Source organism: Leptosomus discolor, chromosome 2 (genome assembly GCF_034619465.1).
Source record: "Leptosomus discolor isolate bLepDis1 chromosome 2, bLepDis1.hap2, whole genome shotgun sequence".
Lineage (NCBI taxonomy): Eukaryota > Metazoa > Chordata > Aves > Leptosomiformes > Leptosomidae > Leptosomus > Leptosomus discolor.
Genome location: NC_141392.1, coordinates 87,486,676 through 87,506,981, shown reverse-complemented (window position 1 = coordinate 87,506,981; position 20,306 = coordinate 87,486,676). Strand labels below are relative to the sequence as shown.

Genomic DNA, 20,306 nt, shown 5'->3' with positions numbered 1-20,306 from the left:
AACCAGGCCACACAAAAGCCGTCACCGCCTATGGAGCTCGACGGACAGCAGCGAGGGCCGCCCCAGCGAGACCCTCCTACAGCAGCCCGGGGAAGCCAGGCCGCCCCCGCTATCCCCGTCCACCGCCATTTGCTGCCATTTGCCGCCAAAACCCGTCGGCGGGAGGGCGGGGAGGGCCGTCACGTGGCCGCGCGGCCGCCGGGCGCGTGGCGTCGCGTCACGTGACGCGCGGAGGCCCGCCCCCTTTTCCGTTGTCGCCCCTCCCCTGCCTAGTCCTGCGCCGCGGGGGACGGAGAGAGAGCGCGCGCGCGCGCGCGCGCTCACTCCCTCCCTCCCCCCCCGCTCCCCCCACACCCCCCCCCCCCTCCGCGTCTTCTCTGGCACGTGACCCCTCCCCGGAACGTGGCATTGTGTAATCACGTGACCTGGAAACGGAGCAGGGGGGGCCGGGACGCTGAGGCAGTGCAGGGAGGGGGGGGTGGGGGGGGGCTGCGTACGCGACGGAGCGGGGTGCGAAGATGGCGGACGAGGAGGCCGAGCAGGAGAGCGGTATCCTAGGTGGCGACCTCCTGGAGCTGCGGCGCCTGCGGGAGCGGCTGGTGGAGCTAGAGACGGGGCTGCGGGAGAGCCCCGAGCCGGCGGTGCAGGCGGCTACCGAGTACTGCAAGCAGCTCTGCCAGGTCAGGCCGCCTCTTCCCTTCCCTGCCTTCCCTTCCCTGCCCCCGCCCGCGCTCTCCCCTCCCCCGCGGGCTGTCTGTGTGTGTGCGCTGGGTGAGAGGGAGCGCGGGGGCCGGGCGGGAGCAGCGCCGCCCTCGCCGGGACGCCGGGGGGGAGCCGCAGCCGGTGGCCCGGTGCGGCGGTTGGCCCGGGTGCAGGGCGGCAGGAGGTTGGGGGGGGGGGGGGGCGCTGGGAGTTAGTGCTCCGGGCCGGGCGCCGCGGGGCGATTGACGCCGCCGCCGCCGCTCATTGTGGGCTGAGATGAGGCGGCCCGCCCCCCTGCGCCGGGAGCCGCTCCGGCCGGGCCTGTAATCCCCTTCCCCCGCCTCTCCTCACTCCCCCCCGCTCCCCGGCGGCCGCCCCGGTTCTCGCGGTCTCTAGGCCCCTTTGTTGTGCTCTGCGGCTTGGCTTATCGAAGGGCCCTTTGTTCCTGGCGGTGGCGGACCGAGCCCCCCCCCCCCCCCCCCCCGTCCCCTTCCCTCGGCACCCCTCCTCCCGTGGCGGCGAAGCGCGGGGCGAAGGGAAGGAGGCGGCGGTCCGGGAGGTGGGGGCTCCGCTTCTCCGCTGAGGGGCCGGGGAGGAGGTGAAAGTCTGTCCCGGGTCCCCTCTGCGTGGGGCTCCTGCTCTATGCCCGAGTACCCCCCTCTTTCCCCCTCTCCTTCCCTTCCCTGTCTCGTACCCTAGAGGGATAGCGGAGTTTTTGAGGAGGCGGTGGAGTGGTGGTGGTCTGAACTAAGTCGCCGTTGATGGTGGTAGGTCTCTAGGTCTGTGATGCTGTTCGCCGTTTTCTCGCCCTGTCAAGGGAGCGCAATCCCACCTAAAGAGAGGGCTCCTGAGCTGGCACTGTTTGAAGCACCATTGTGTGTAATTATTCTGGCTGTGACTGCCATTGGGAAAAGGCCAGCTTCCTGAGGGCTTGGGCTGGTCCTGAAGCAGGAGTGGTTGCAGGTGTTTCTTCTGAGCTGGTGACCCTGCTGAGTATCCCTTTCTAAACAAACTTTGTGATGTTAGCTCTACAGTTAAAACAAACTGCTCCGTTTTAGTCACGTATGTGTCTGTACATTGTCCTGATTTCTCTTAGATGTCCTTTCACAGCTAGTGTTAGGTATGACACAATGTGTAAAACAAATTCTTAAATATTTTAGACCACAGAAGTTCATGGAAACCACTACTTCTGTAGCTTTACTACAGGTTTAATAGTCTATCTGTTAAAAGTGGTAGTGTTTGTTTACACATTACTGTCACCCATTCATGGAGCGTAGGCAAATTTTTAAAAGGTAGAACGGATAAGAGTGAATTCGCATCCTCGATTTGAATTATGTTTTATTTGTGATTTTGTATCTCTTTCTTAAAGAGTCGATTCTTGGTGGTAGCCACTGTAGCATGCTAATTTACATGTCTGTCACTTCCGAATTAAACAGGGCTTTACTTTTTACTATCCAGGGAGACCCGCTGCTAAGTATTTTAAGCATATTCCTTTCTCATATTTTATTTCATACACACAGGAGTCGTCATTTCAGGTTCTTTTTCTCGTCAAAATTTATCATGCTGTATTTGGTAGAACGTCCATGTAGATGCACAGAAACAAGCTTGGTTTATGTTGATTCAGATCGTTGTGTTCTCAATCTGCTTAATGTTTGTGCTACTTTCTTAAATTTGTACACTGTGAGGTGGAAATCTGTCTTTCCTGTCTCCGGCTCGACTTCTAACTTGTGAATGAGCTGTTCGCTGAACTGAAGTAGTTGGGTAGGTGGGAATGAAGACACCATCCTTGACGTGTACAGAGTAGATTACTGGTGCCTAAAGTAGATTTATCACTGAAATTATGGTTGCGTGTGCTTAGTGGGTGGCTTCAGTAGTTGATTGATTGATTTGAAGTTTTAAGAAAAATTATTATTATTTTAATGGCTATTGCAAAAGTCCATTATAAGGCCTGAGTTTACTAATTTTCTTAAATGTTCACCTTTTAAAAACAAGTCTCACCGAGCAAAACAGTTGTGTAGAAACTGACTTAGATAAAAATCCATGCTGTTTTGAAATGAATTACTGCCTTCTATACCAGGATTTATAGGAAGCCTGTACCTGATTTTGCAGGCTGAAGACTGATGTGCCACACTGAGAGTTGAGACGTGCCATTCAATATTGAAAGATCCTGCTTTTCACATTTTAAACTGAGGTCTAAAATAGGTGTGTAATGTATTAAATAGTGTTGTTGCAGGATGGATATTTTTTAAATTGGTTCAACAGAGATTTTTTTTATAATCTGTTCACCTGTGCTGGTGATGCCAAAACACTTACTCAGCCTCTTCTGTGCTTTTAATCCTTTACTGGGGCTAAGGCAAAATAGTATTCATGATTCAGATAGTAGGCATAGCTACTTAGCTTGCGCTGTGTGACAGAGGTTATAGAAATTCATGTAATAGTAAAAGCCATTTAAGAAATCTCTTTTAAATAATGGTTTAAAGGCATCTGCCATGATTTCTAGAACAAAATCTTTGAATATATATGCGTGAAAGAACAATTTGACTGGTCATATGCAAAATGTAGAGTCTTAGTTGTATCTAAAATCTGGAAGTGCAGTGCTGAAGAAATATTTTAGCGTTTATTTCGTTATGATTTCACCTGCATGGTTTTTTATGCTTAGTTTCTAGGCATGAAGCAACTACACAGAACTTGGGAAGTCGTGTGTCCTTATTTTATTTTGCCAGATAGTGACTCTGGAGCCCAGAAACCACGTAGCTTGTTGTCATAAATCAACTTTTAAATATTTCTTTTTAATTGAGTGGGTAGCATAATGTTGGAGAAATAAGCGTATCTTCATACTGAAGGAAGCAAAAGAATGTGCAGTAGAGCATTGGGTTCAAAGGCAAATAAGGGATTTAAGTACTCTACTGTCATTAAATGAAGTGGGCGTTGTATAGCCAAATCCCTTATCTGGTTTTGAAAAACCTCAGTTTAAACTATTTCTATAATACAACAGTATAAAACAACTGTTACAAACAGAGAAAAACAAGAACCTTGTACCTTGGCAGAAAATAATGTTACAGAACTGTTTTCTTCTCTTGTAAGAATAAAGTTTACTTTGATGTATTTTTGTATGCAGCATTTCATTAGCTATACATATTTTTTTGTTCTACTGCTGTTTGTGCTGTGAAATGATGCAATTATTCTTAAATTTTAAGGGGTTTATAGACTGGACCTTAATCCTGTACCATATCTGTGTGACCGTAGTTGTGTTCTGCATTGTCAGCGTGCAACAGAGTATTCTTTTTAGTTGTTATCAAGTGAAATTCGCATCTGTACGGATATATGTAAAATGACTTTTTAATTGTGATTCATGCTCTTCTGTTGCAATTTGGTAATTAGCAAATCCGTGACAAACGCTTGTGTTGTCATAAACAGTATGTGTTGCAGACAAAACAAGTATCTTCAGCAGTAGTGACTAAAAATTGAAAGTGTGAATTTTGCAAGAATTCAGAATGGTCCAAAGAAAGATTGCTGCTGTTGTCACGGTGTGGTGGCTGATTCAATTCTTTTCAAACTTTGTTCTTAAAGGTGATCTATTGATTGTATTCAGTTAGAGAAGACCAAAAGGTTTGGGTGTTTTCCCTCAGAGCTAGGTGAATGTGATGCTGATGGGTATATCAGAGCGCTTCACAATGGGCTATGTTCCTTTCCAGTTGGTCATTACCCAATGGAACGTTTATTTTGTTAAATACCAGATTGCAGGCTGGTAACAAATTTTCTTTTGTCACTAGTTACTTGTGAAATCTTTGTGGTACCTCTGCTTATCCTGATTGTTTTTCTGTAGTTGACATGTTTCACCTTTGAGCTTATTAGTCTTCATTGTTATTTTTTACTTTCTTTTTTTTGTGATCTGCTTCTGAGGTTTTTTCTTTTCTTTTTTTCTTCTCTGCTGCTGTACTTTGTGGTACAAATTCTCCAAGACTGTAAGGTGGTCAGGTTTGTTGTAGAAGTGTACAAGCTGTCAACATATAGTGACCTATATCGAAACCGTAAGAAAATATTTGGATTGTTGTGCAGCCCTTCCTAAATAACATCGCCTGTACTTCTTGTCTCATCTGTTGGCTGTCTTGTCATGTCTGCCTGTTATGAGAAAAATCCTGTATTAAAATATGTTAACAAGCGTGCTTAGCCATTAGTAGAAACATTAATATCCTTCTAGTGTAGACAGTCTACTCAGTAGTAACCTAGGATCTTCTTAACACTGGCAACAAAAGCGTAATGCTGATAGAAAAAGGGGGGGTGTGCACAAAGGTTTTTAGCTACTTCAAAAGAAACCCCAAAACTTCTTTCAGAAAAAAGCTTGTTTTTAACTGATGTGACTACATGGAGTTTGTTCCTACTGTTGTAAACTGATTTTTATTGTGTGTTGAGGTTTTAGTAAAGCATTAGGAGCTTAAGGTCCTACCCTATTTTGTTTTTTTTCTGTGTGCTGACACACTACAGTAGATTTTGGTAGTGTTAGGGAATATATACTGTACTAATCTGAATAGAAAATGTCCCTCCTAAAAGCAAACGTGCATTGCTCTTCATAAAAAGCTTTTTTATTACATACCTGTAATCAATATATAGTAAAGTTTTCACTAATGGTTTATTTGTTTGGGAGCTTAGACTTCTTTCCTTCTCTTATAGCTTACTACAGTTGGCTTTCAGTGTTTACATCTCTCAGACTTCACAACTTTCTGGTGCTGTCGTCTTCTTCGCTGTTGTCATCTTCCTCCCTTTTAGTGTCTGTATTCTCAGCTTCCTCTTCAGACTCAAGATGACAAATAATCTTCAGTTCTGTCCATAGAATTTGAAATAAAGTCTTTCTTAAACCTTTTAGCTACAACTTCTAGATTTATCCAAACCCAGTCTGTCTTAATCCAATGACAAAGAAGTGTTTCAGTAGGCTTCTTTATATTTTCCTCTAGGAGTTAGAGTATGATACCTTGCCAAGAGTCATTCCGTATATAAAGACTTCAGCAGTCTTTGAAGGGCTTATTTGCTATTTCATCAAGGTCCTGCAGTTGTGGTGTCCGTCCTCCTGATGTGACAGTAAGATTGGTGTGCACCGACAGTGAAAAATACTGTCGGCAAAATGTCAGGTGCCCTTTTAATATAAGTAGCAGACATTTCCTCCTTTTTTTTAATATCACACCTGGTCTCTTACTCCAGCCCACATTCATTGAACTCTTCATTGAGTGTGTAGGTAGATGTCCACCCTTGATTTTGTTTGGCTCAACAGCTAATAGTGATGTTTACATAATATAGTCACAAAGTGCTGGAATGTAGATGTTGGTAAGGTTGCTATTTTTTGAGCTTTCAGTTTAATGATTTCCTGTGTAACCAGGTCTCTGTCTCTTGAGTACACACGAATTCTACAACTTTTACTTCTTTAAGTGAAAATTGTTTTGTCTGGTGAGTGATTTCTACACTGAGCTTACCTGTAAAAGCTTGTTTTGAGGTTTCTGTCTTTGCATATTTGGCTCTACCACACTGTGTTTCTTCCTGGTCTCACAGTTGCTAGTTTTTTCTACATACATTACCATGAGCATAAGATTTCCATAATAACTTCTAATACTTCTGTATTTTGCTTTTGTACCTGTGACCTCCAGATGATCTTCTATTCAGGGAGAGGTGTACAGCTGCCAGAAATCACAAGGAATCCGCTAAACCATGGTACACCACACAGATTCCTAAGTGCATGAAGAAAAACAACTGTCATAACTGTGTTATCTCATGCAAACTTTCAGCTGCCTCAGGCATTTTTGTGCCCCTTCATCACTATAAGACCTGCCATGTCGAACAACATTTTATCTTATTGACGGCGGGGGGATGGGGGTGGAAAAGACACCCCCTGATTTTTTAAGTTAAACTATGGGGAGTCAGTAAAATTGTCTTGCTTTCAAATAAAATGGTATGTGTTCACATCTGGATATAATGTGTATGCTACAGCCTCACTGTTTAGGGTGTTTCTAACCAATGAGCATAATTATTTTAGTCCTTGTCCTCAGTAATGTCATCAGGCCTCAGCATCATGGCAGATTGGAGCTGGTCTTCATTAGAACTTCTGAGCTCTGTACTATAAGGTTTTATTAATACAGGTTTTCCTGTATCAAAGTCAGTCAGCTAGACCATTATTCCAAAGCAGGATTAATTATTGGTAAGCCGTAGCTACAAATGCTTGTTTAACCTGTTCTTTAAAATTTCCGGTAAGAAAGATTCCAAAAAACTCCCTGGATGATACATTTTAGTTTAGTTATCTTTGCCTTCAAATGTGTGTGTGTGTCCCCCCGCACTCTTAACTTGATCTGTAATCTCTTGTTGCCATTTAAGACTACCGTGATTTATCCTGTCACATGTAGACATGGAAAGTAGCCTATTCATTTTCCATTGGAAGCATCTCTTAGATTTTTCAAGGCTATTTTCAGTCTTTCTCCAGTTTTCACTTTTGTGAAACAAATCTGAACTTTATTCCTCAGTTTTGAATATATCAATACTCTCTAGGTTGCTTTCTGAAACTATGATTCTCAAAGATTCATTATTTAAAACATATGAAAGATTGACTATGGAAAAAATCTTTATTGTGCAGGACTGTACAAGGAATAGATGTGTTTGTTAGTATTAATGTTCAGTAAGGCATCTCATTTTGTCAAAATATCCCCATTGTGTGCCTTAGTTTCTTGATAAGGAAGTTGTATCTGAATGTTCAGTCCATTTTGTATCTCTTTTTTTTTTTTTTAATTACTTTGTTAGAGAATGAACACCTCAGAAACCACAGGTCTTGAGGGAAAGCAAGAAAAGAAAGTGTTCTGGGGAACCTTTGCTTCCCTTGTGCTTAAGAATCAGAGAATTTCATCTGGCCGTTTCAGTGTACTCTGCCATTTAAATGCCATAATATTTTTGTACTCTAGACTTTATGCAGGCGTACTATGTATTGTAGGTGGTTTCTACATAAGACTTCCCTAAATTAGGGATCAAACTGGAACCTTTAGGAGACATTAACATACTGTTTCTTTAGTGTGATATATTACCTAATCTGACACAGAAGCCAAAGAAACTATTTCAAATTCATGTGTGTATGGAGCATATCTTCAAGAAATAGTGCTCCAGGCATTGTTTTATATCTTTCAAAAAATTTTATTAGCGTTGCTTTTAAAGGCGTTCTTATAAATCCTTAAGCAGTATGTATAACTCTTCAGTTTTCATGAGGGAAGCTAGCATGGCATTCTTATGTCATCAGCTTCTCTAAAATGGTGATGTACAACAACTTGCAAATTAAGTTTAAATAACAGGTAAACAACATGACTTGAAACTATCTTTTGAAATAGTATTCCCCATTTTATTAGGTCTGTGCTTTTGTATGTTAAGAACTTAGTGTCTTGCATTTTAAGAAGTGTGCAGGTGTTTTTTTGAGCTGTGGAATATTTTTTTTTCTATTTTTCTTTCCAAATACGCATTAAAGACAACTCCATGGTATTATTTCTGGGATCTTTCATCTCTAAGGGTGAACTGCACTGCTTTCATTTGGGAAGAGTTAATCTATTAACACCTAGTACTTGTCAGAACAGAGACAATTCAGAAAGAAAGTATGTGTAATGGCAAAAAGGCAGTGGAGCTTGATAAAATTATTCTCTGAAAATAGGCCTGATCCAATAGGAAATTGGACTAAACGTGCAAAAACGTGCCTGTAGTTTTTGGTAAGTATAGTTTGAGCAAATTTCTTCTCAGTCTTCTCTTCTGTAACTGTTGTAGAGGCTTCTGGTATATAATATTTCTGGCTTCATGATTCCCTGTATGAAGCTAAAGTAAGTTAGTCTTCCATCAGACAACTGGGAAATTCCTGTGCTAACTAATGTAGGTCTCACTTGGTTATTTTAATTATTCTGAGCTAGTGACACAATTCTTTGTCCTTAAAGAGACTCATGTAACTTGGACAACGTCTGCCAAAGCTCCATCCAGCTTCAGATACTGACTCTCGTGGCTGCTGGACAGATAGATTTGTTGCTTTGAGAAACTTAACTCCCTGGAGTAAAAATGTTTAGAATTTCATTAGGATAAAGACCAGTCTTTCTTTTGTAACTCTGTTGTCTTTTGGGTTGAATATAGCAGGTATCTTTAAGAATTTTCATTTGAGCTGATAGCGAATATGGTGTTGCATTCTCAGTCTCCTGTATATCATAAAGAACAGCTTTTGGTAGGACTCCTTTTGTCTTACGTTTTTCAAAATGATGGAGTTGGTTCTGGTGAATAGATAAATCCTGTTTGATATTTATGTATCTAATACACTGAATACTGTTTTGATGAATTGGTAAAGTACATTCAGCGATTGGGCATTAAATTACAAATAAGGAGTTGCTTATTCTTGTGATTCCTGCTTGTCTCAGGAGCTTGTAATACGCTGTTTTATACCAGAACGAACACAAGGATGAGGACAAGAAGAGATTATTACTCAGAACCACAAAAGACATCTTACGAACTTCATTTTTACTTTAATCATTGGAGAGTAGCTCTTACAAAGAAAATAGCTGGGATAAAAACTAACTTCTGATTATGAATCTGTAGTAGTGAAGATGATAAAAATTAAATATCCCAATTCTACAAACCTGGAACTTGCATAATATTCTAGTTGAAACTGACATGGCAATTGAACGCTGCTTTTTGGATACTTAACCAGACTTCATGAGCCACATCGGTGTGATGGCAGGAGCTCTTGAGTTCTGCTCAGGAGAAAGTATAATCTTGGCTCCTGTCCTCACTCACACACGGACGCAGTGGCAGTACCATGACACTGGCATAAGGACACAGTTGGTTATTAGACTGTGTAAATCAGGTAGATATTTCCTTGTTCTTTCACAGGAAAAGGAGATGAGATGTAAGGGTGCTTTGGGATGCCAATTTCACTGTGCTGAATAGACAAGCTTAAAATCGCGAGTAACCTTTCTATTGAGGAAGAAGATTATCAATTAAATTCTCATCAGAATTAAAAAAGTGTGATGTAGCAGTAGGAGAAGTTGCATTCAGCTGATAAAGACAGCTAATACAAAAATGTAGCACAGATGAACTACAGAAATATTTGTAATGTCTCATTTCAATTGACTGAGAGAGCAGGTCGAAGTCACCTATATTGCAGGAAATGCACATATTTTCAGATTAGACTCGGTTATTTCTGGCTATCTTCCTATTTTTAATCTTCCCATATGCCAGTCTGGTAATGAAAAGAATAGGTAAATTAGATTTCCTGGCAGTGGATAAAAGTTTACTATAATGAACATCCCACCACATTCCTGAAATGCCTGTTTAATAGCCAACTGCTGAATATTGTTTTTAACTAAACAGACTAAAATACGAAGGTTGGGATGACAACATTAAATTGAGACCTGAGTGAAAACCTGAATAGAGAGGAATGTAGCCTAAAACTGTGGCAAGTTCACTTCTTATGGAAGGATGCAAGAGGGAAATCAGATGCTACTGACAAGACCACAAAGAGCATATTGAATGTGAAATGGTGAAAGATTAAAGGCAAGCCTAAAGAGGGGTAGTTTCTACTACTGTGTGTGACAAAGCATGAGGCTTAATGAAGTTATTTCCTGGTATTTTAAATAGTTTACTTGTTTTAAAACAGTGTATGGTTGTAAGCAGAGACCAACCATTCATTTTCTAGGTTTTTCTAGTTCTTTGTCTAAAACTGCTTGAGTTTTGAATTTTAAGCAAAATAGTGACTAAAGAATAACAGGAGGAATAGCACCAAGGTAATTTCTCTTTTGTTCTGCCTCTTTCAATTTAATAATTAGCAGTCGGAGCTCATGCAGTGTGTTCAGCGTGCCCAGCAGAAAAACATACAGATTGCTTGTACGTTTTGAGTTAAATTTGGGGAGAGAAACGTCCCTCTGTCAGTTAACAGAAGGGTCTATGTTTGCTAATTAACTTTCCAGAGTCAGTTGTCTCTCTTCCTTGCTGTGTTTTTTTGTGATATCTTTTTGGTGACAGTAGATGACACAGTTACTACTATGAGAGCTGTAGCAGAGCTCCACAAGCTTTTCTTCTATTTCTGCTTCCATATCTACCGAGGTGCTTTTTTTTCAAACCTTCTTCCAATGTAGAGTCCTCTTTAGAAATGTAAATTTATTTTTCGACAGCATACTCATGTCTGTCTTGGGTTTGGATCTGTGAGTTGGATCCCTGCTACTCAAAGTTACATGCATTAGCAGACAAACCTAGATTTTTTTGTTGTTGTTGTTACTTTATCTGCCTAGTGAAGTAGAAGTAGTTGGATGAGAGGCACGGTTAACTGTTCGTGCTTGTGTGCTGAAGACTCAGGTTGCTAATGTCCTTACAAATTGAATTGTGACAATAATTAAAAAAATCTTCAAAAAGTTATTCTTAAGGGTGAGTTTCTTCATGTTGTCGATCATCATTACGTGGATTCTTCCTGTGATGATTCTCAACTGTGTCTACCAGACATGTGCAACCATGAGAGTGAGAGTTACAGTTAAGTAGTTGTAAAGAACCATCAAGGTCAGTAACACTTCAAGTGGTGTAAATAAATGTAGGGACAGGAGGGGGGGGAGTTCAAGTAATCGATGCACTCTTACCCTTTCAGAAGCCTTGAAATCTGTTTAGTTATTACATATTCATGGTAACTAGAGCTGTGGTGAGATTTATTTTTAAAAAAAAAATAAAATTCCGTGAGATACCTAGGTAGATGCAGTTACTTAGGGAGAATCTTCTTAGGCAAGAGTCAGAAAGTAGATAATGATAATTCTTATTAACTTTCTATCTTTCCTCAACTTCTGTGTTTTGTAATTTTCCTGCAGTAATATTAAAGAAATTTATTTTGCATAATAAACTGTTGCATATATTATATATGTATATACACACTATATAAACAACTACAGAGTGGTATGAACGTGTCGGGGTTGAACAAACTGACAAAATGAATCGTTTATTGCAGGATAGTTGATCACCTTTACTGGATTTCAAATGTATTCTGGTTCTTTCTATTAAAGTTAATTAGAAGTTAGTATCAGTTCTTGAACAACTGTATTTTCCATGTGTGTGTATTTCTCTGAACTTATTTACTCTTTTCTCTGAAAATCTCCAGGATAGCTTTCCTTCAGTGTGAATATATGCATGAGTTACTGCAAGATAAATGTGTAAGACTTGATTTCTTGCTGTTTCCATGCATCTCGTTTTCCCTTTCTGGGGAAGCTTGAGCATAAAACTTAGAGCTGCATCTTTATATTTTTGCAGTTTTGCTGCAAGATAATTGTGCTGTTATAATTCAGTTCATTCTTTGTGTTCCAGTTTGATAGACAACAAATCAGATTTACATGTTTTTTCTGAAAACTCAGAGTGAATAAAAAAATGAAGAGGACCTTGAGAGGTGGATATTTATTTAAAAAAACCCCTTGAGACTTGTAGATGGTTAGAATTTTGCAACACTGTTTTACAGATTACCTTTAAAACTGATCAGGAAACAGGTGCTTGAAAGTATTTGAGCTAGGATGTTTGTTGTTTAAATAGCACCTAAGCACATTAGTTCTTAATAAGCGATGGTTATCTATACCAGAGAGCGGATATCTATGTACCTGGGTACTGAAGATACTGATAATAAAAATTGTGCCATTGTGTAGGTGGTACTTCACTCTGAGTACAGAACTGAGCATGTTTGTTTTTTTCCCTTGGAAGGAAAAACACTGTAATAGAGACAAGAGTATAAAAACATACATGCTCCTACACTGTAACAAAACTACTTTTATTGTTCTGCTGAATATCTATCTTCAGTAGATGAACGAGAGAGTGAGTGATTAAAAGAACAGTTTTCAGAGAATAAAACATATCCATAGAAGATATATGTGAACTGAAATAGTGGGTGCCTATACATTAACACTCTGGGTCAGACAAGAAGTTCACTTTGATCTGATCATCCCTCTTTACCACACTTTGTTTTACATTGTGAAGTAACTTTGCAGTGTGGAAATTGGATGTATTTTGGGTGAAACTAAACAACAAGCTGTGCTTCAGAAGCAATTGCAGGCAGTCTACTTCAGCCACTAATAGGTATCCAGTTAATGGAACCACCTGAAGGCTGGTCTGAAATAAGATCTGGGGACTCGAGTTCTCAGCACCGGCTTTTCTTCTGCATGGACCCGCTCCTTATGCAGTGCATTGCACTGAAGTGCTGTAGTCAGTGTGAGCTTTTTGTGGACCAGCACATAATTGCAAACTCAAATTTTGGTTTCGAACTTTATCTCTGAGTAAGTCTGGCTTGATTTTAGTGTGTACTGAATTAGTGAGTCGAAGAAATACTCACAGTCTTGACTTTCCTTTGCTTTCAACTGCAGGATAGAGAAGCTGTGGTGTTAGGATGGGGGTGTAAAGTGTAAAAGCAGCTGGAGTTTTTCTGTTTGAAGGAAAAGGAAAAAACAGTGAAGAAGATTGGAACTGCAGCCTATCAGTGGAGGAGTAGTAATGGGAAAAAAAATTGGATAGCTCTCCACCATGCCTGCAGAAATTGAGAATGAAAACAATTGCTTAAATACGATCTTGTAGTAAGTGATGGAATTAAGAGTCTGGCTTCAGTGCTCTTGTCTGGGCAGAAGTCAGTATCTCCATTAGAATGAAAGCGACATCAGCTGACTCTTCAGCCAAAGGCATCTTGGCTTTCTAGAGCTATACTTTGCTTAACAACCTTATTGTGAAACAATTCGGAAGGCACATTCAGAGTAAAAATAGCATATCAACAACTTAAAATCTTGAAAGGTTTTAAAAACTAAAAAATTGAGTAAAAATTGGGATTGATGTTCTTTGATCATAAACATAATTTAAATAGTACTTGTACAGTAGAAAAGGTAATAAATTTTATTATCATCCTTAGTTTTGTAAATGCAATCTCATGTTCTGTACCTGCTGAAGTTTTGCTGTTCAACTCTGGATTGTGTTGTATTGTAGTAACAAACATGTAAGAGCTAATACTCTCACAGCAGTTGTCTAGCTACAAAATCGAGGTAACAGTGCTAAGCCTTGGTAAACAAATACTGAATCAGTTAACTGGTACCAGTTTTGATTTGCCTGATTAAAGTGCTTTGGAAATGTATTAGAAGTACACTGCTGTGTTAGCTTGTTCTAAAATGACCTCTCTGTGCACAAATCTAAATAAGTAGAAACTGATTTTGTTGATTTATATTGATATGACCTGGTTCTTTATCTTGGCATATCTGCGAGGGCAGCGGTATTTCAGATGGTGCTGTGCTGTCTGATGCTTGTAGTGAGCAGGTTTGAAATAACCATGCTTTTCTGTGTAAGTTTTGTTTTGTTCTAAAAGTCTGTTTGCCTGTAGAGCATCCCAACTAAAAAACCCAGATGGAAACAGCTCACTTATGTTTGAGGTTCTTTGCTAGAGGCAATGGTGAACAAGGAAATAAGGATGGATTATGATTATGGTGATGGAGAGAGATGCCTTGCTTGGAGGGTTGCCATACTGCAGAGAAAGGAATAGATACTGATGATTTTTTTTTTCCCCTTTGTGCTTTCCAGAATGGGCAGGAGATGTGATGGGGTTCACTGTACGTAAACATTTAGTTTACTCTTTTAAATGCTTTAAAAATTGTCTGTCATAATATTTGTTTCTAATGCCTTAAATAGTGAAGTCTCATGCACAGTCTGAGGTAGACTTGATTTAAATTAGACATTGTATTAGTAAGGTTTTTTTAACATGCAAAACTAGTTCAAGAATTATTCAAGTTTTTACTTGAAGATACTATTCGATTGACGTCTTACTTGAGTAGTACGTCCTTGGACAGCGTGGTCATAAATGCTGGTTGCATCCCAACTACTCGTTAGTTGCCTCTAGCCTCCTCCAATTAAAGTGCCTTTCATGGGAACCTTAACCCATAACTTTTTTTAAAAAACGTTGCGGCAGTTATCAAGAGACTCCTGTGTTTTGTGTGATGAAAGGCTTTTTCTCCATCTTCTGGTAAAATGCTGAACAACAAGGAGAAGAAAAAGCAGATCTCCCAAAAAAAAGAGGTTGTCTTCAGCTCTAGGAGCTGGAGATCATTGAGGCTGAGAATAATGGTATTTCAATGCCTGTAAAGATTGTTTTGGTGTCCCTTTAGGATGTAACTTTGCTGTAGGACTTCACAAAGGTCATCTGGTACTGATGCATTGATACCAAAGCCTCTTTACTCCAGAGATGTCTAAACTGGGATATCTAATATATTTTTAGTATCCCAACTACTTCATTAAAAAGAAAACATGTTATAAAGCTATTCTCAACCAGTCGGTTGATTTCCCTCATGGTACAGAAGAGAGGCATCACAGGCAATGTTGCTGCATTCGCTTACCTTCTGATGGTCTGGAAATGCTTCTTGAACCAACTCCTTTTTAGATGCTGTCGGGCTTTGAGGACATGACTGCTCAGTGCATCCTCTTTTGCTCGTCAGTTGTGCCTGCTATGATCCTAATCTTCTAATTATAGTGGGTTCTTGGGGAAGGGATCATCTCAGCGTTGCAAACCAGGACTAATGCTCCACTTTGAAAGGAGAGATCTGTTCGCTTGCTTAGGGGTTTGGTTTTATTTTACCATTTCAGTTCCATGACTGACTTTTCATTTGATTCTGTAAAGATACTGGCATAGGGCTGGAGTTGCACAGAAGAGTCAAGGCCCAAAGTCCACCTTAGTTTGTAAACTACCATAAATTGCACCTTAAAAGTAGACTGTAACCAGATTTCCAGGAATTTGAACAATAGTATTTTCTTCACGTGCTCCGTTTAATGTTTGCAGCAGCCAGTAAGATTACGCTTCAGGCTCACAGAGTTTTACTCTGAAAAACACAGCCTTCAAAAACTAACTTCATTTGAATGAGATGAATGTCTAGCTCCAGCTCAAAAATCAGCGTATTAGCTGTGTTTCCCAGGAAAAAAAAGCAACCCACCCTTTTTACTTCCCTCTTGTTAAGTCAGAAGACATCATCAACATCACGACTGTATACCTAGCTACCTCATTGAGAACACAGATCAAGTCATCATGTTCCTCGTGTTTGATCTCTTGGGATTCAGGGGCTTTGCCATGATCTAAGTCGTCTTGCAAATTGTAGCACTTGGTTACTCTCCAGTACCCATGCTCTGTTGCTGTTTAGGAGCTTGTCACCTCTGCATGCAAGTTGAGAAATTCCTTCTTGCCTATCCTAAAAAGAATAGAGAGCATTTCATCCTGTTACCTTTATTCCTGGAAAGCAGTGTCTTACATGGTGGACATTCAACGGTTTTTGACTCCTTTGCTAAAGGCATTTTATTTCTCACCATATTGTTCTGTCCCTGATCTGAGGAATTGGTTTATGTGTAATAGCTTTGATTTCATACCATGGTTTGAAATAGTCTAACCTACTGATCTGTGAAGTACTTCTTCTTTATGTGTATCTCTTGTAGATGTTTCACTAGTGAATCTATCAGTATTAAAAAGCACCAATGTATTCATTTTTTAAAGAAATGTGTTTTGGCATCCCTAGTATCAGGATGCACACACAACCTTGGTGTCAGTGCATCTAGAAGAACTGTGCTTATGCGCAGTTGCCTTGTATGTGTCTGTCTTGGAGTGCTGCACATCTGAGATGCCTCAATATTTCTCCTTTCAGATACTGGTCCCAAATGCAAGAGCTTTCAATGAGCCTCTTTACTATGTAGATGTAACTGGTGGAGACTTCAAGTTTGAGCATAGGGTTGTGTCTGTGTGTGCGTTCCAGTACTGATGAACAACACAGAACCATGGATACTGCAAGAACTTTGCTGGTTTAACAAATACTTCATGGTGAACTTAACTCCCCTGGGAAAGTTAACAGCAGTTTCAAATGTTATTCTGTTTTCTTTTGAGTAATAGTTAAACATAAGCAATTAGTTGCAACTCGTGACTACTATGCCTAAAAGTCAGCAATATGAAGCATATGCATGGAAAATTCTTTTTCAAGGGAAAGACAGATAGGGTTTAGTTTTGGAAGATTACAGAACCTTGGAGGTAGTGTTGGGAGGTCTTGGATCTTACTAATTGGGCTATTTTTGTAACCGAATAGTAGACAGCTCCTTTGTAGGAGAAGGAATACAGCCGAGAGAAATGATCTAGGCCTGCTAGTCAGACTTTTAAATCCTTAGGTTCAGTTAGTGATTACCTGCAAGGTATGGAAATGAATGAAAAAGGCAACAAAATGGAATACAGATTCATGAAGGGGATTTTTTTTTTTTTTTTTTACAGGAGATACGGTAAATCTCACCTCTGTGAGCTTCAGTAAAATTACTTTTGAAGTGTCAAAAGCAGAAAGATGGCAGTTCAAGAATGAGGAAATGTAGGGTACTGGAGATTGGGATACACTGGCCAACGTTTCCATCTTAATTTCAGTTGAAGTTTTGGTAAGAATTTTACAGCTTACTTTCAGGACTACATTTCAAGTTTGTAATACAAAAGAGAGGATTGTGCTGGTAATACAAAATTGGGAGGCATCATCTGTTCTGTTTTCTTCCGAGGTCAGTATGGCTGCGTTGTCAGTGTTCCTCACATTCAGCAGCAATCAGGTAGCATAGGAAGACTCTCTCAATAGGCACGATAAGCATTTTTATATCCTTACAGCTTCAGTGTCTGGATTTGCCTGGTTCACCTGGCCTATCGTTGCATGCTTTGGTAACTTGGATGTTGACAGGCAGGAGGTATCTTAGATTATTATTGCGCATTACATTCTTAAAATACAGTTGTGTATATTTGAAAGGTAGTTCTTGCTCATCTGAAGTATTACACAAGAAATTTGAGGAAGTGAGAGTTGAAATAATTGTGAGCAGATAGTAACATGGAGTTTTTAAAGGTCAGAGTGTTAAAGTTACCACTCTCTTTTTGTGCTGCTTATTAGCTGAACGCAGGCAATATATTTCATGACCTGAAGGAAATAAATACATACAGCCTTGTATTCCCCAGTTTGCATGGAAGAAGAAAACTATACAGATGATGTGTAGCACTTGAGCTGTACTTGCATGGAGGAAACAGTACATGGTATGACGAATTCTACTCCCTTTCACTTTTGTTGTATGTTTTTTAAAAGGCAATGCCTGGCAATGGATCTGAGTTTATAACAAGATCTAATGTAAAAGACAGCTGTTTCCAAAGAACATCTATTTAAATCATACCAATTTGAATATCTCACCTTTGTCTTATAGTTGGATAATAGTATCACCACAGTAAGGTGATTTATTCCTTCAAATAAAAAAAAAAAATCCCTGTCTTGCTGGAAACTGACTGACCATTTAAGTATTTCTGTGTGATGTGTGTATCTAGCATTCCAAGCTAAGAGAATTATCTACTTTTCTCAGCATCTGAAAAGTTCCATGGGATTTTGACAAGAAGCATCTTTTCATATACTTTTTAGAAAAGGAAAAATAAAGATTTTGGCAGTTAATGTTTTTGAACTAACTCTTTGGCAAGAATAATTACTTGAGATCTTTCCCATAGCAGTCTACTAAGTCTTAAACAGGCAAACTTTAGACATTCAAATACAGAAAGAAATCATGGATATATCTCATTCCATGCTTTTAATTTCTCTTCCCTAGGTTATAATCGGGGGGGGGGGGGGGGGGGGGGGGGATATACTACAGATCAATTTTATATATTGTCTCACTAAATCAAGAATAATGAAAAATTATCAGAATTGTTTGAATTTAACAGTATTCATACAAGATTAATTTGAGCTTGAGAAATAAAGCAGGTACAAACTGTACAAAATCAGGCCTGTCTAGTGCAAGGAGAGTAACTGTTTGGGGCTTGTATCTGGCCTTGTTGCTTTGCAAATGATGCCTGAGTGAGTTGCTCTGGATAGGGTGCAGTTTCTGCAAGACAGCAAGCAACTGACACTTGGCTTCAGCTGAGCTGGTTAGTAACGTACTGAGGTTGCTGAAAAATAGTGACGTGAATTAGAAAATTAACTCAGAAGGGTCTTAAGAAAGCAAAGAGGAGACTTTTGGCTTTATGACCAGTGAAATTTGTGGTAGTTTAGTTACTAGTCATATTCAGTTCCTAAATCATGAATTGAGTGTATATGAAACATCTGTGGCCAGTTCTTAATTTTTATACTGTTTTAGAGGAAATTCCAGTTGCTCATTTCAAAAAGTGCGTTAAACAAAGTGGATCAGAGTTGCATGTTGCAGAAGTGTTAGCATATAGGAGGTAAAATGAAAGAACATAGCAGTGCACATGTCCTGCAAGGCAGTTATGAAAATCACTTCTAGTACTGGTGTTACTCAAAGAAGAAATGAAATAAATCTAATCATGTTGTCCTACTGATTTCATGCAGTAGTTTGAGTCTTAAGACAACATTTTCCTGAAGAGAAATAATTCTGCTTGCTTTGCTTTGTGCTGGCACAAGCACTTGAGTCTACACACTGAACATATCTGGGGAGCTGATAGGAATTAAAACTTTTCTTGCTGATCAAGGGTTAGCTCTGGTCATGGATTTTCTCAAGGTCCTAATAGCCCTTGCTCTATAAATGTTAGGTAAAGTATGATAAAGAACAAACATTAGGAAGATGGCTGTACAGAGTACAAGTGACGCTACTGGTAAGCGCAGAATCACAACAACTTTAAACTGTCAGTAGTGTCAGTATTGCTGGAAAGACAGAAAGAAAATACTACACTCTTTATGGGAGTTTGATTTGGGCTGTCTTAAGGTGTAATTCAGTGTTTTGGACTACTGCAACCCATAGGAGTGGTGTAAGCTGTCTTCCTTATTTGAAGCACTGGATAAAATCCTTTTAACTTTACTTTCAGTACTTGTTCTTTAAAGCATATTAAAGACTTGCACTACAGAGAGAAATTGAAAAAGTTGTTCCTTCTCAGTTTGTGTAGATCTGTGCAAAGCTGTTCTTTCCACTGTGGAGCTGCATGTGGAACAGTAAAAGAGTGAAGATATTGGCATGCCCTTAAATTGAAGGAGACAGAAAGACAGGGCAGTGAGTTGGGGTCATGTCTACCCTGTGTGTCTTGGGCTGTTGTGGGAGCTGGCAATGGTCTCAGTTTTGTTTGTTTTTTTTGTTTTTTTTTCCCCAGAGAGTTGGAAACTGCAAGCAATAAAGATTGTGATGTTTGCCTATGCAAGAAACTAGAATTACTGATTTAAATGATCTATATACTGTGCTGTTTCTTCAAGCTACTTCTCAATTTTTTCAATTTTAAATCGTGACACCACCTGTTGACAAAAGAGGGACTATGAAATAATTTAATTCACAATACTGCCTCAAGGATCTTGATCAGAACTGGTGTTCTATGGGGAGGGCAGGTTGTGTGCCTTTTGAAGAGTTGAATATCTATGATTATATCCGCTAACACCAGGGGAAAAAAAAAATTCAAGAGCTAGAAATGATTTTTTTTTAAATGAAAGCGAAGACTTCTGTGGGCTGTAGGCCTGTGGATCGGCTCCAGGGTCAGTTTTCTGTCCTGTGGATAATGTGCAGATTTGATGGGTTTGTGTTGTTTAAGAGTATAGATGTTAACTGTCATATTCTATGGTTGGTGTCTGTAGGTTTACTCACACAATAAATGTGAAGTCTTG

At 39.8% G+C, this 20,306-nt stretch overlaps 1 protein-coding gene across 1 annotated transcript in view; it reads left to right on the top strand.

Annotated features, from left to right (window-relative positions):
* The first annotated feature begins 518 nt into the window (after window positions 1-518).
* ZNF292 (zinc finger protein 292) overlaps window positions 519-20,306 on the top strand; it is a 53,338-nt gene continuing 33,550 nt past the window's right edge. Inside the window, exon 1 of the mRNA XM_086482467.1 lies at window positions 519-680. Within this exon, the coding sequence (XP_086338593.1) occupies window positions 519-680 (162 nt within the window). The remainder of the gene's footprint in view (window positions 681-20,306) is intronic.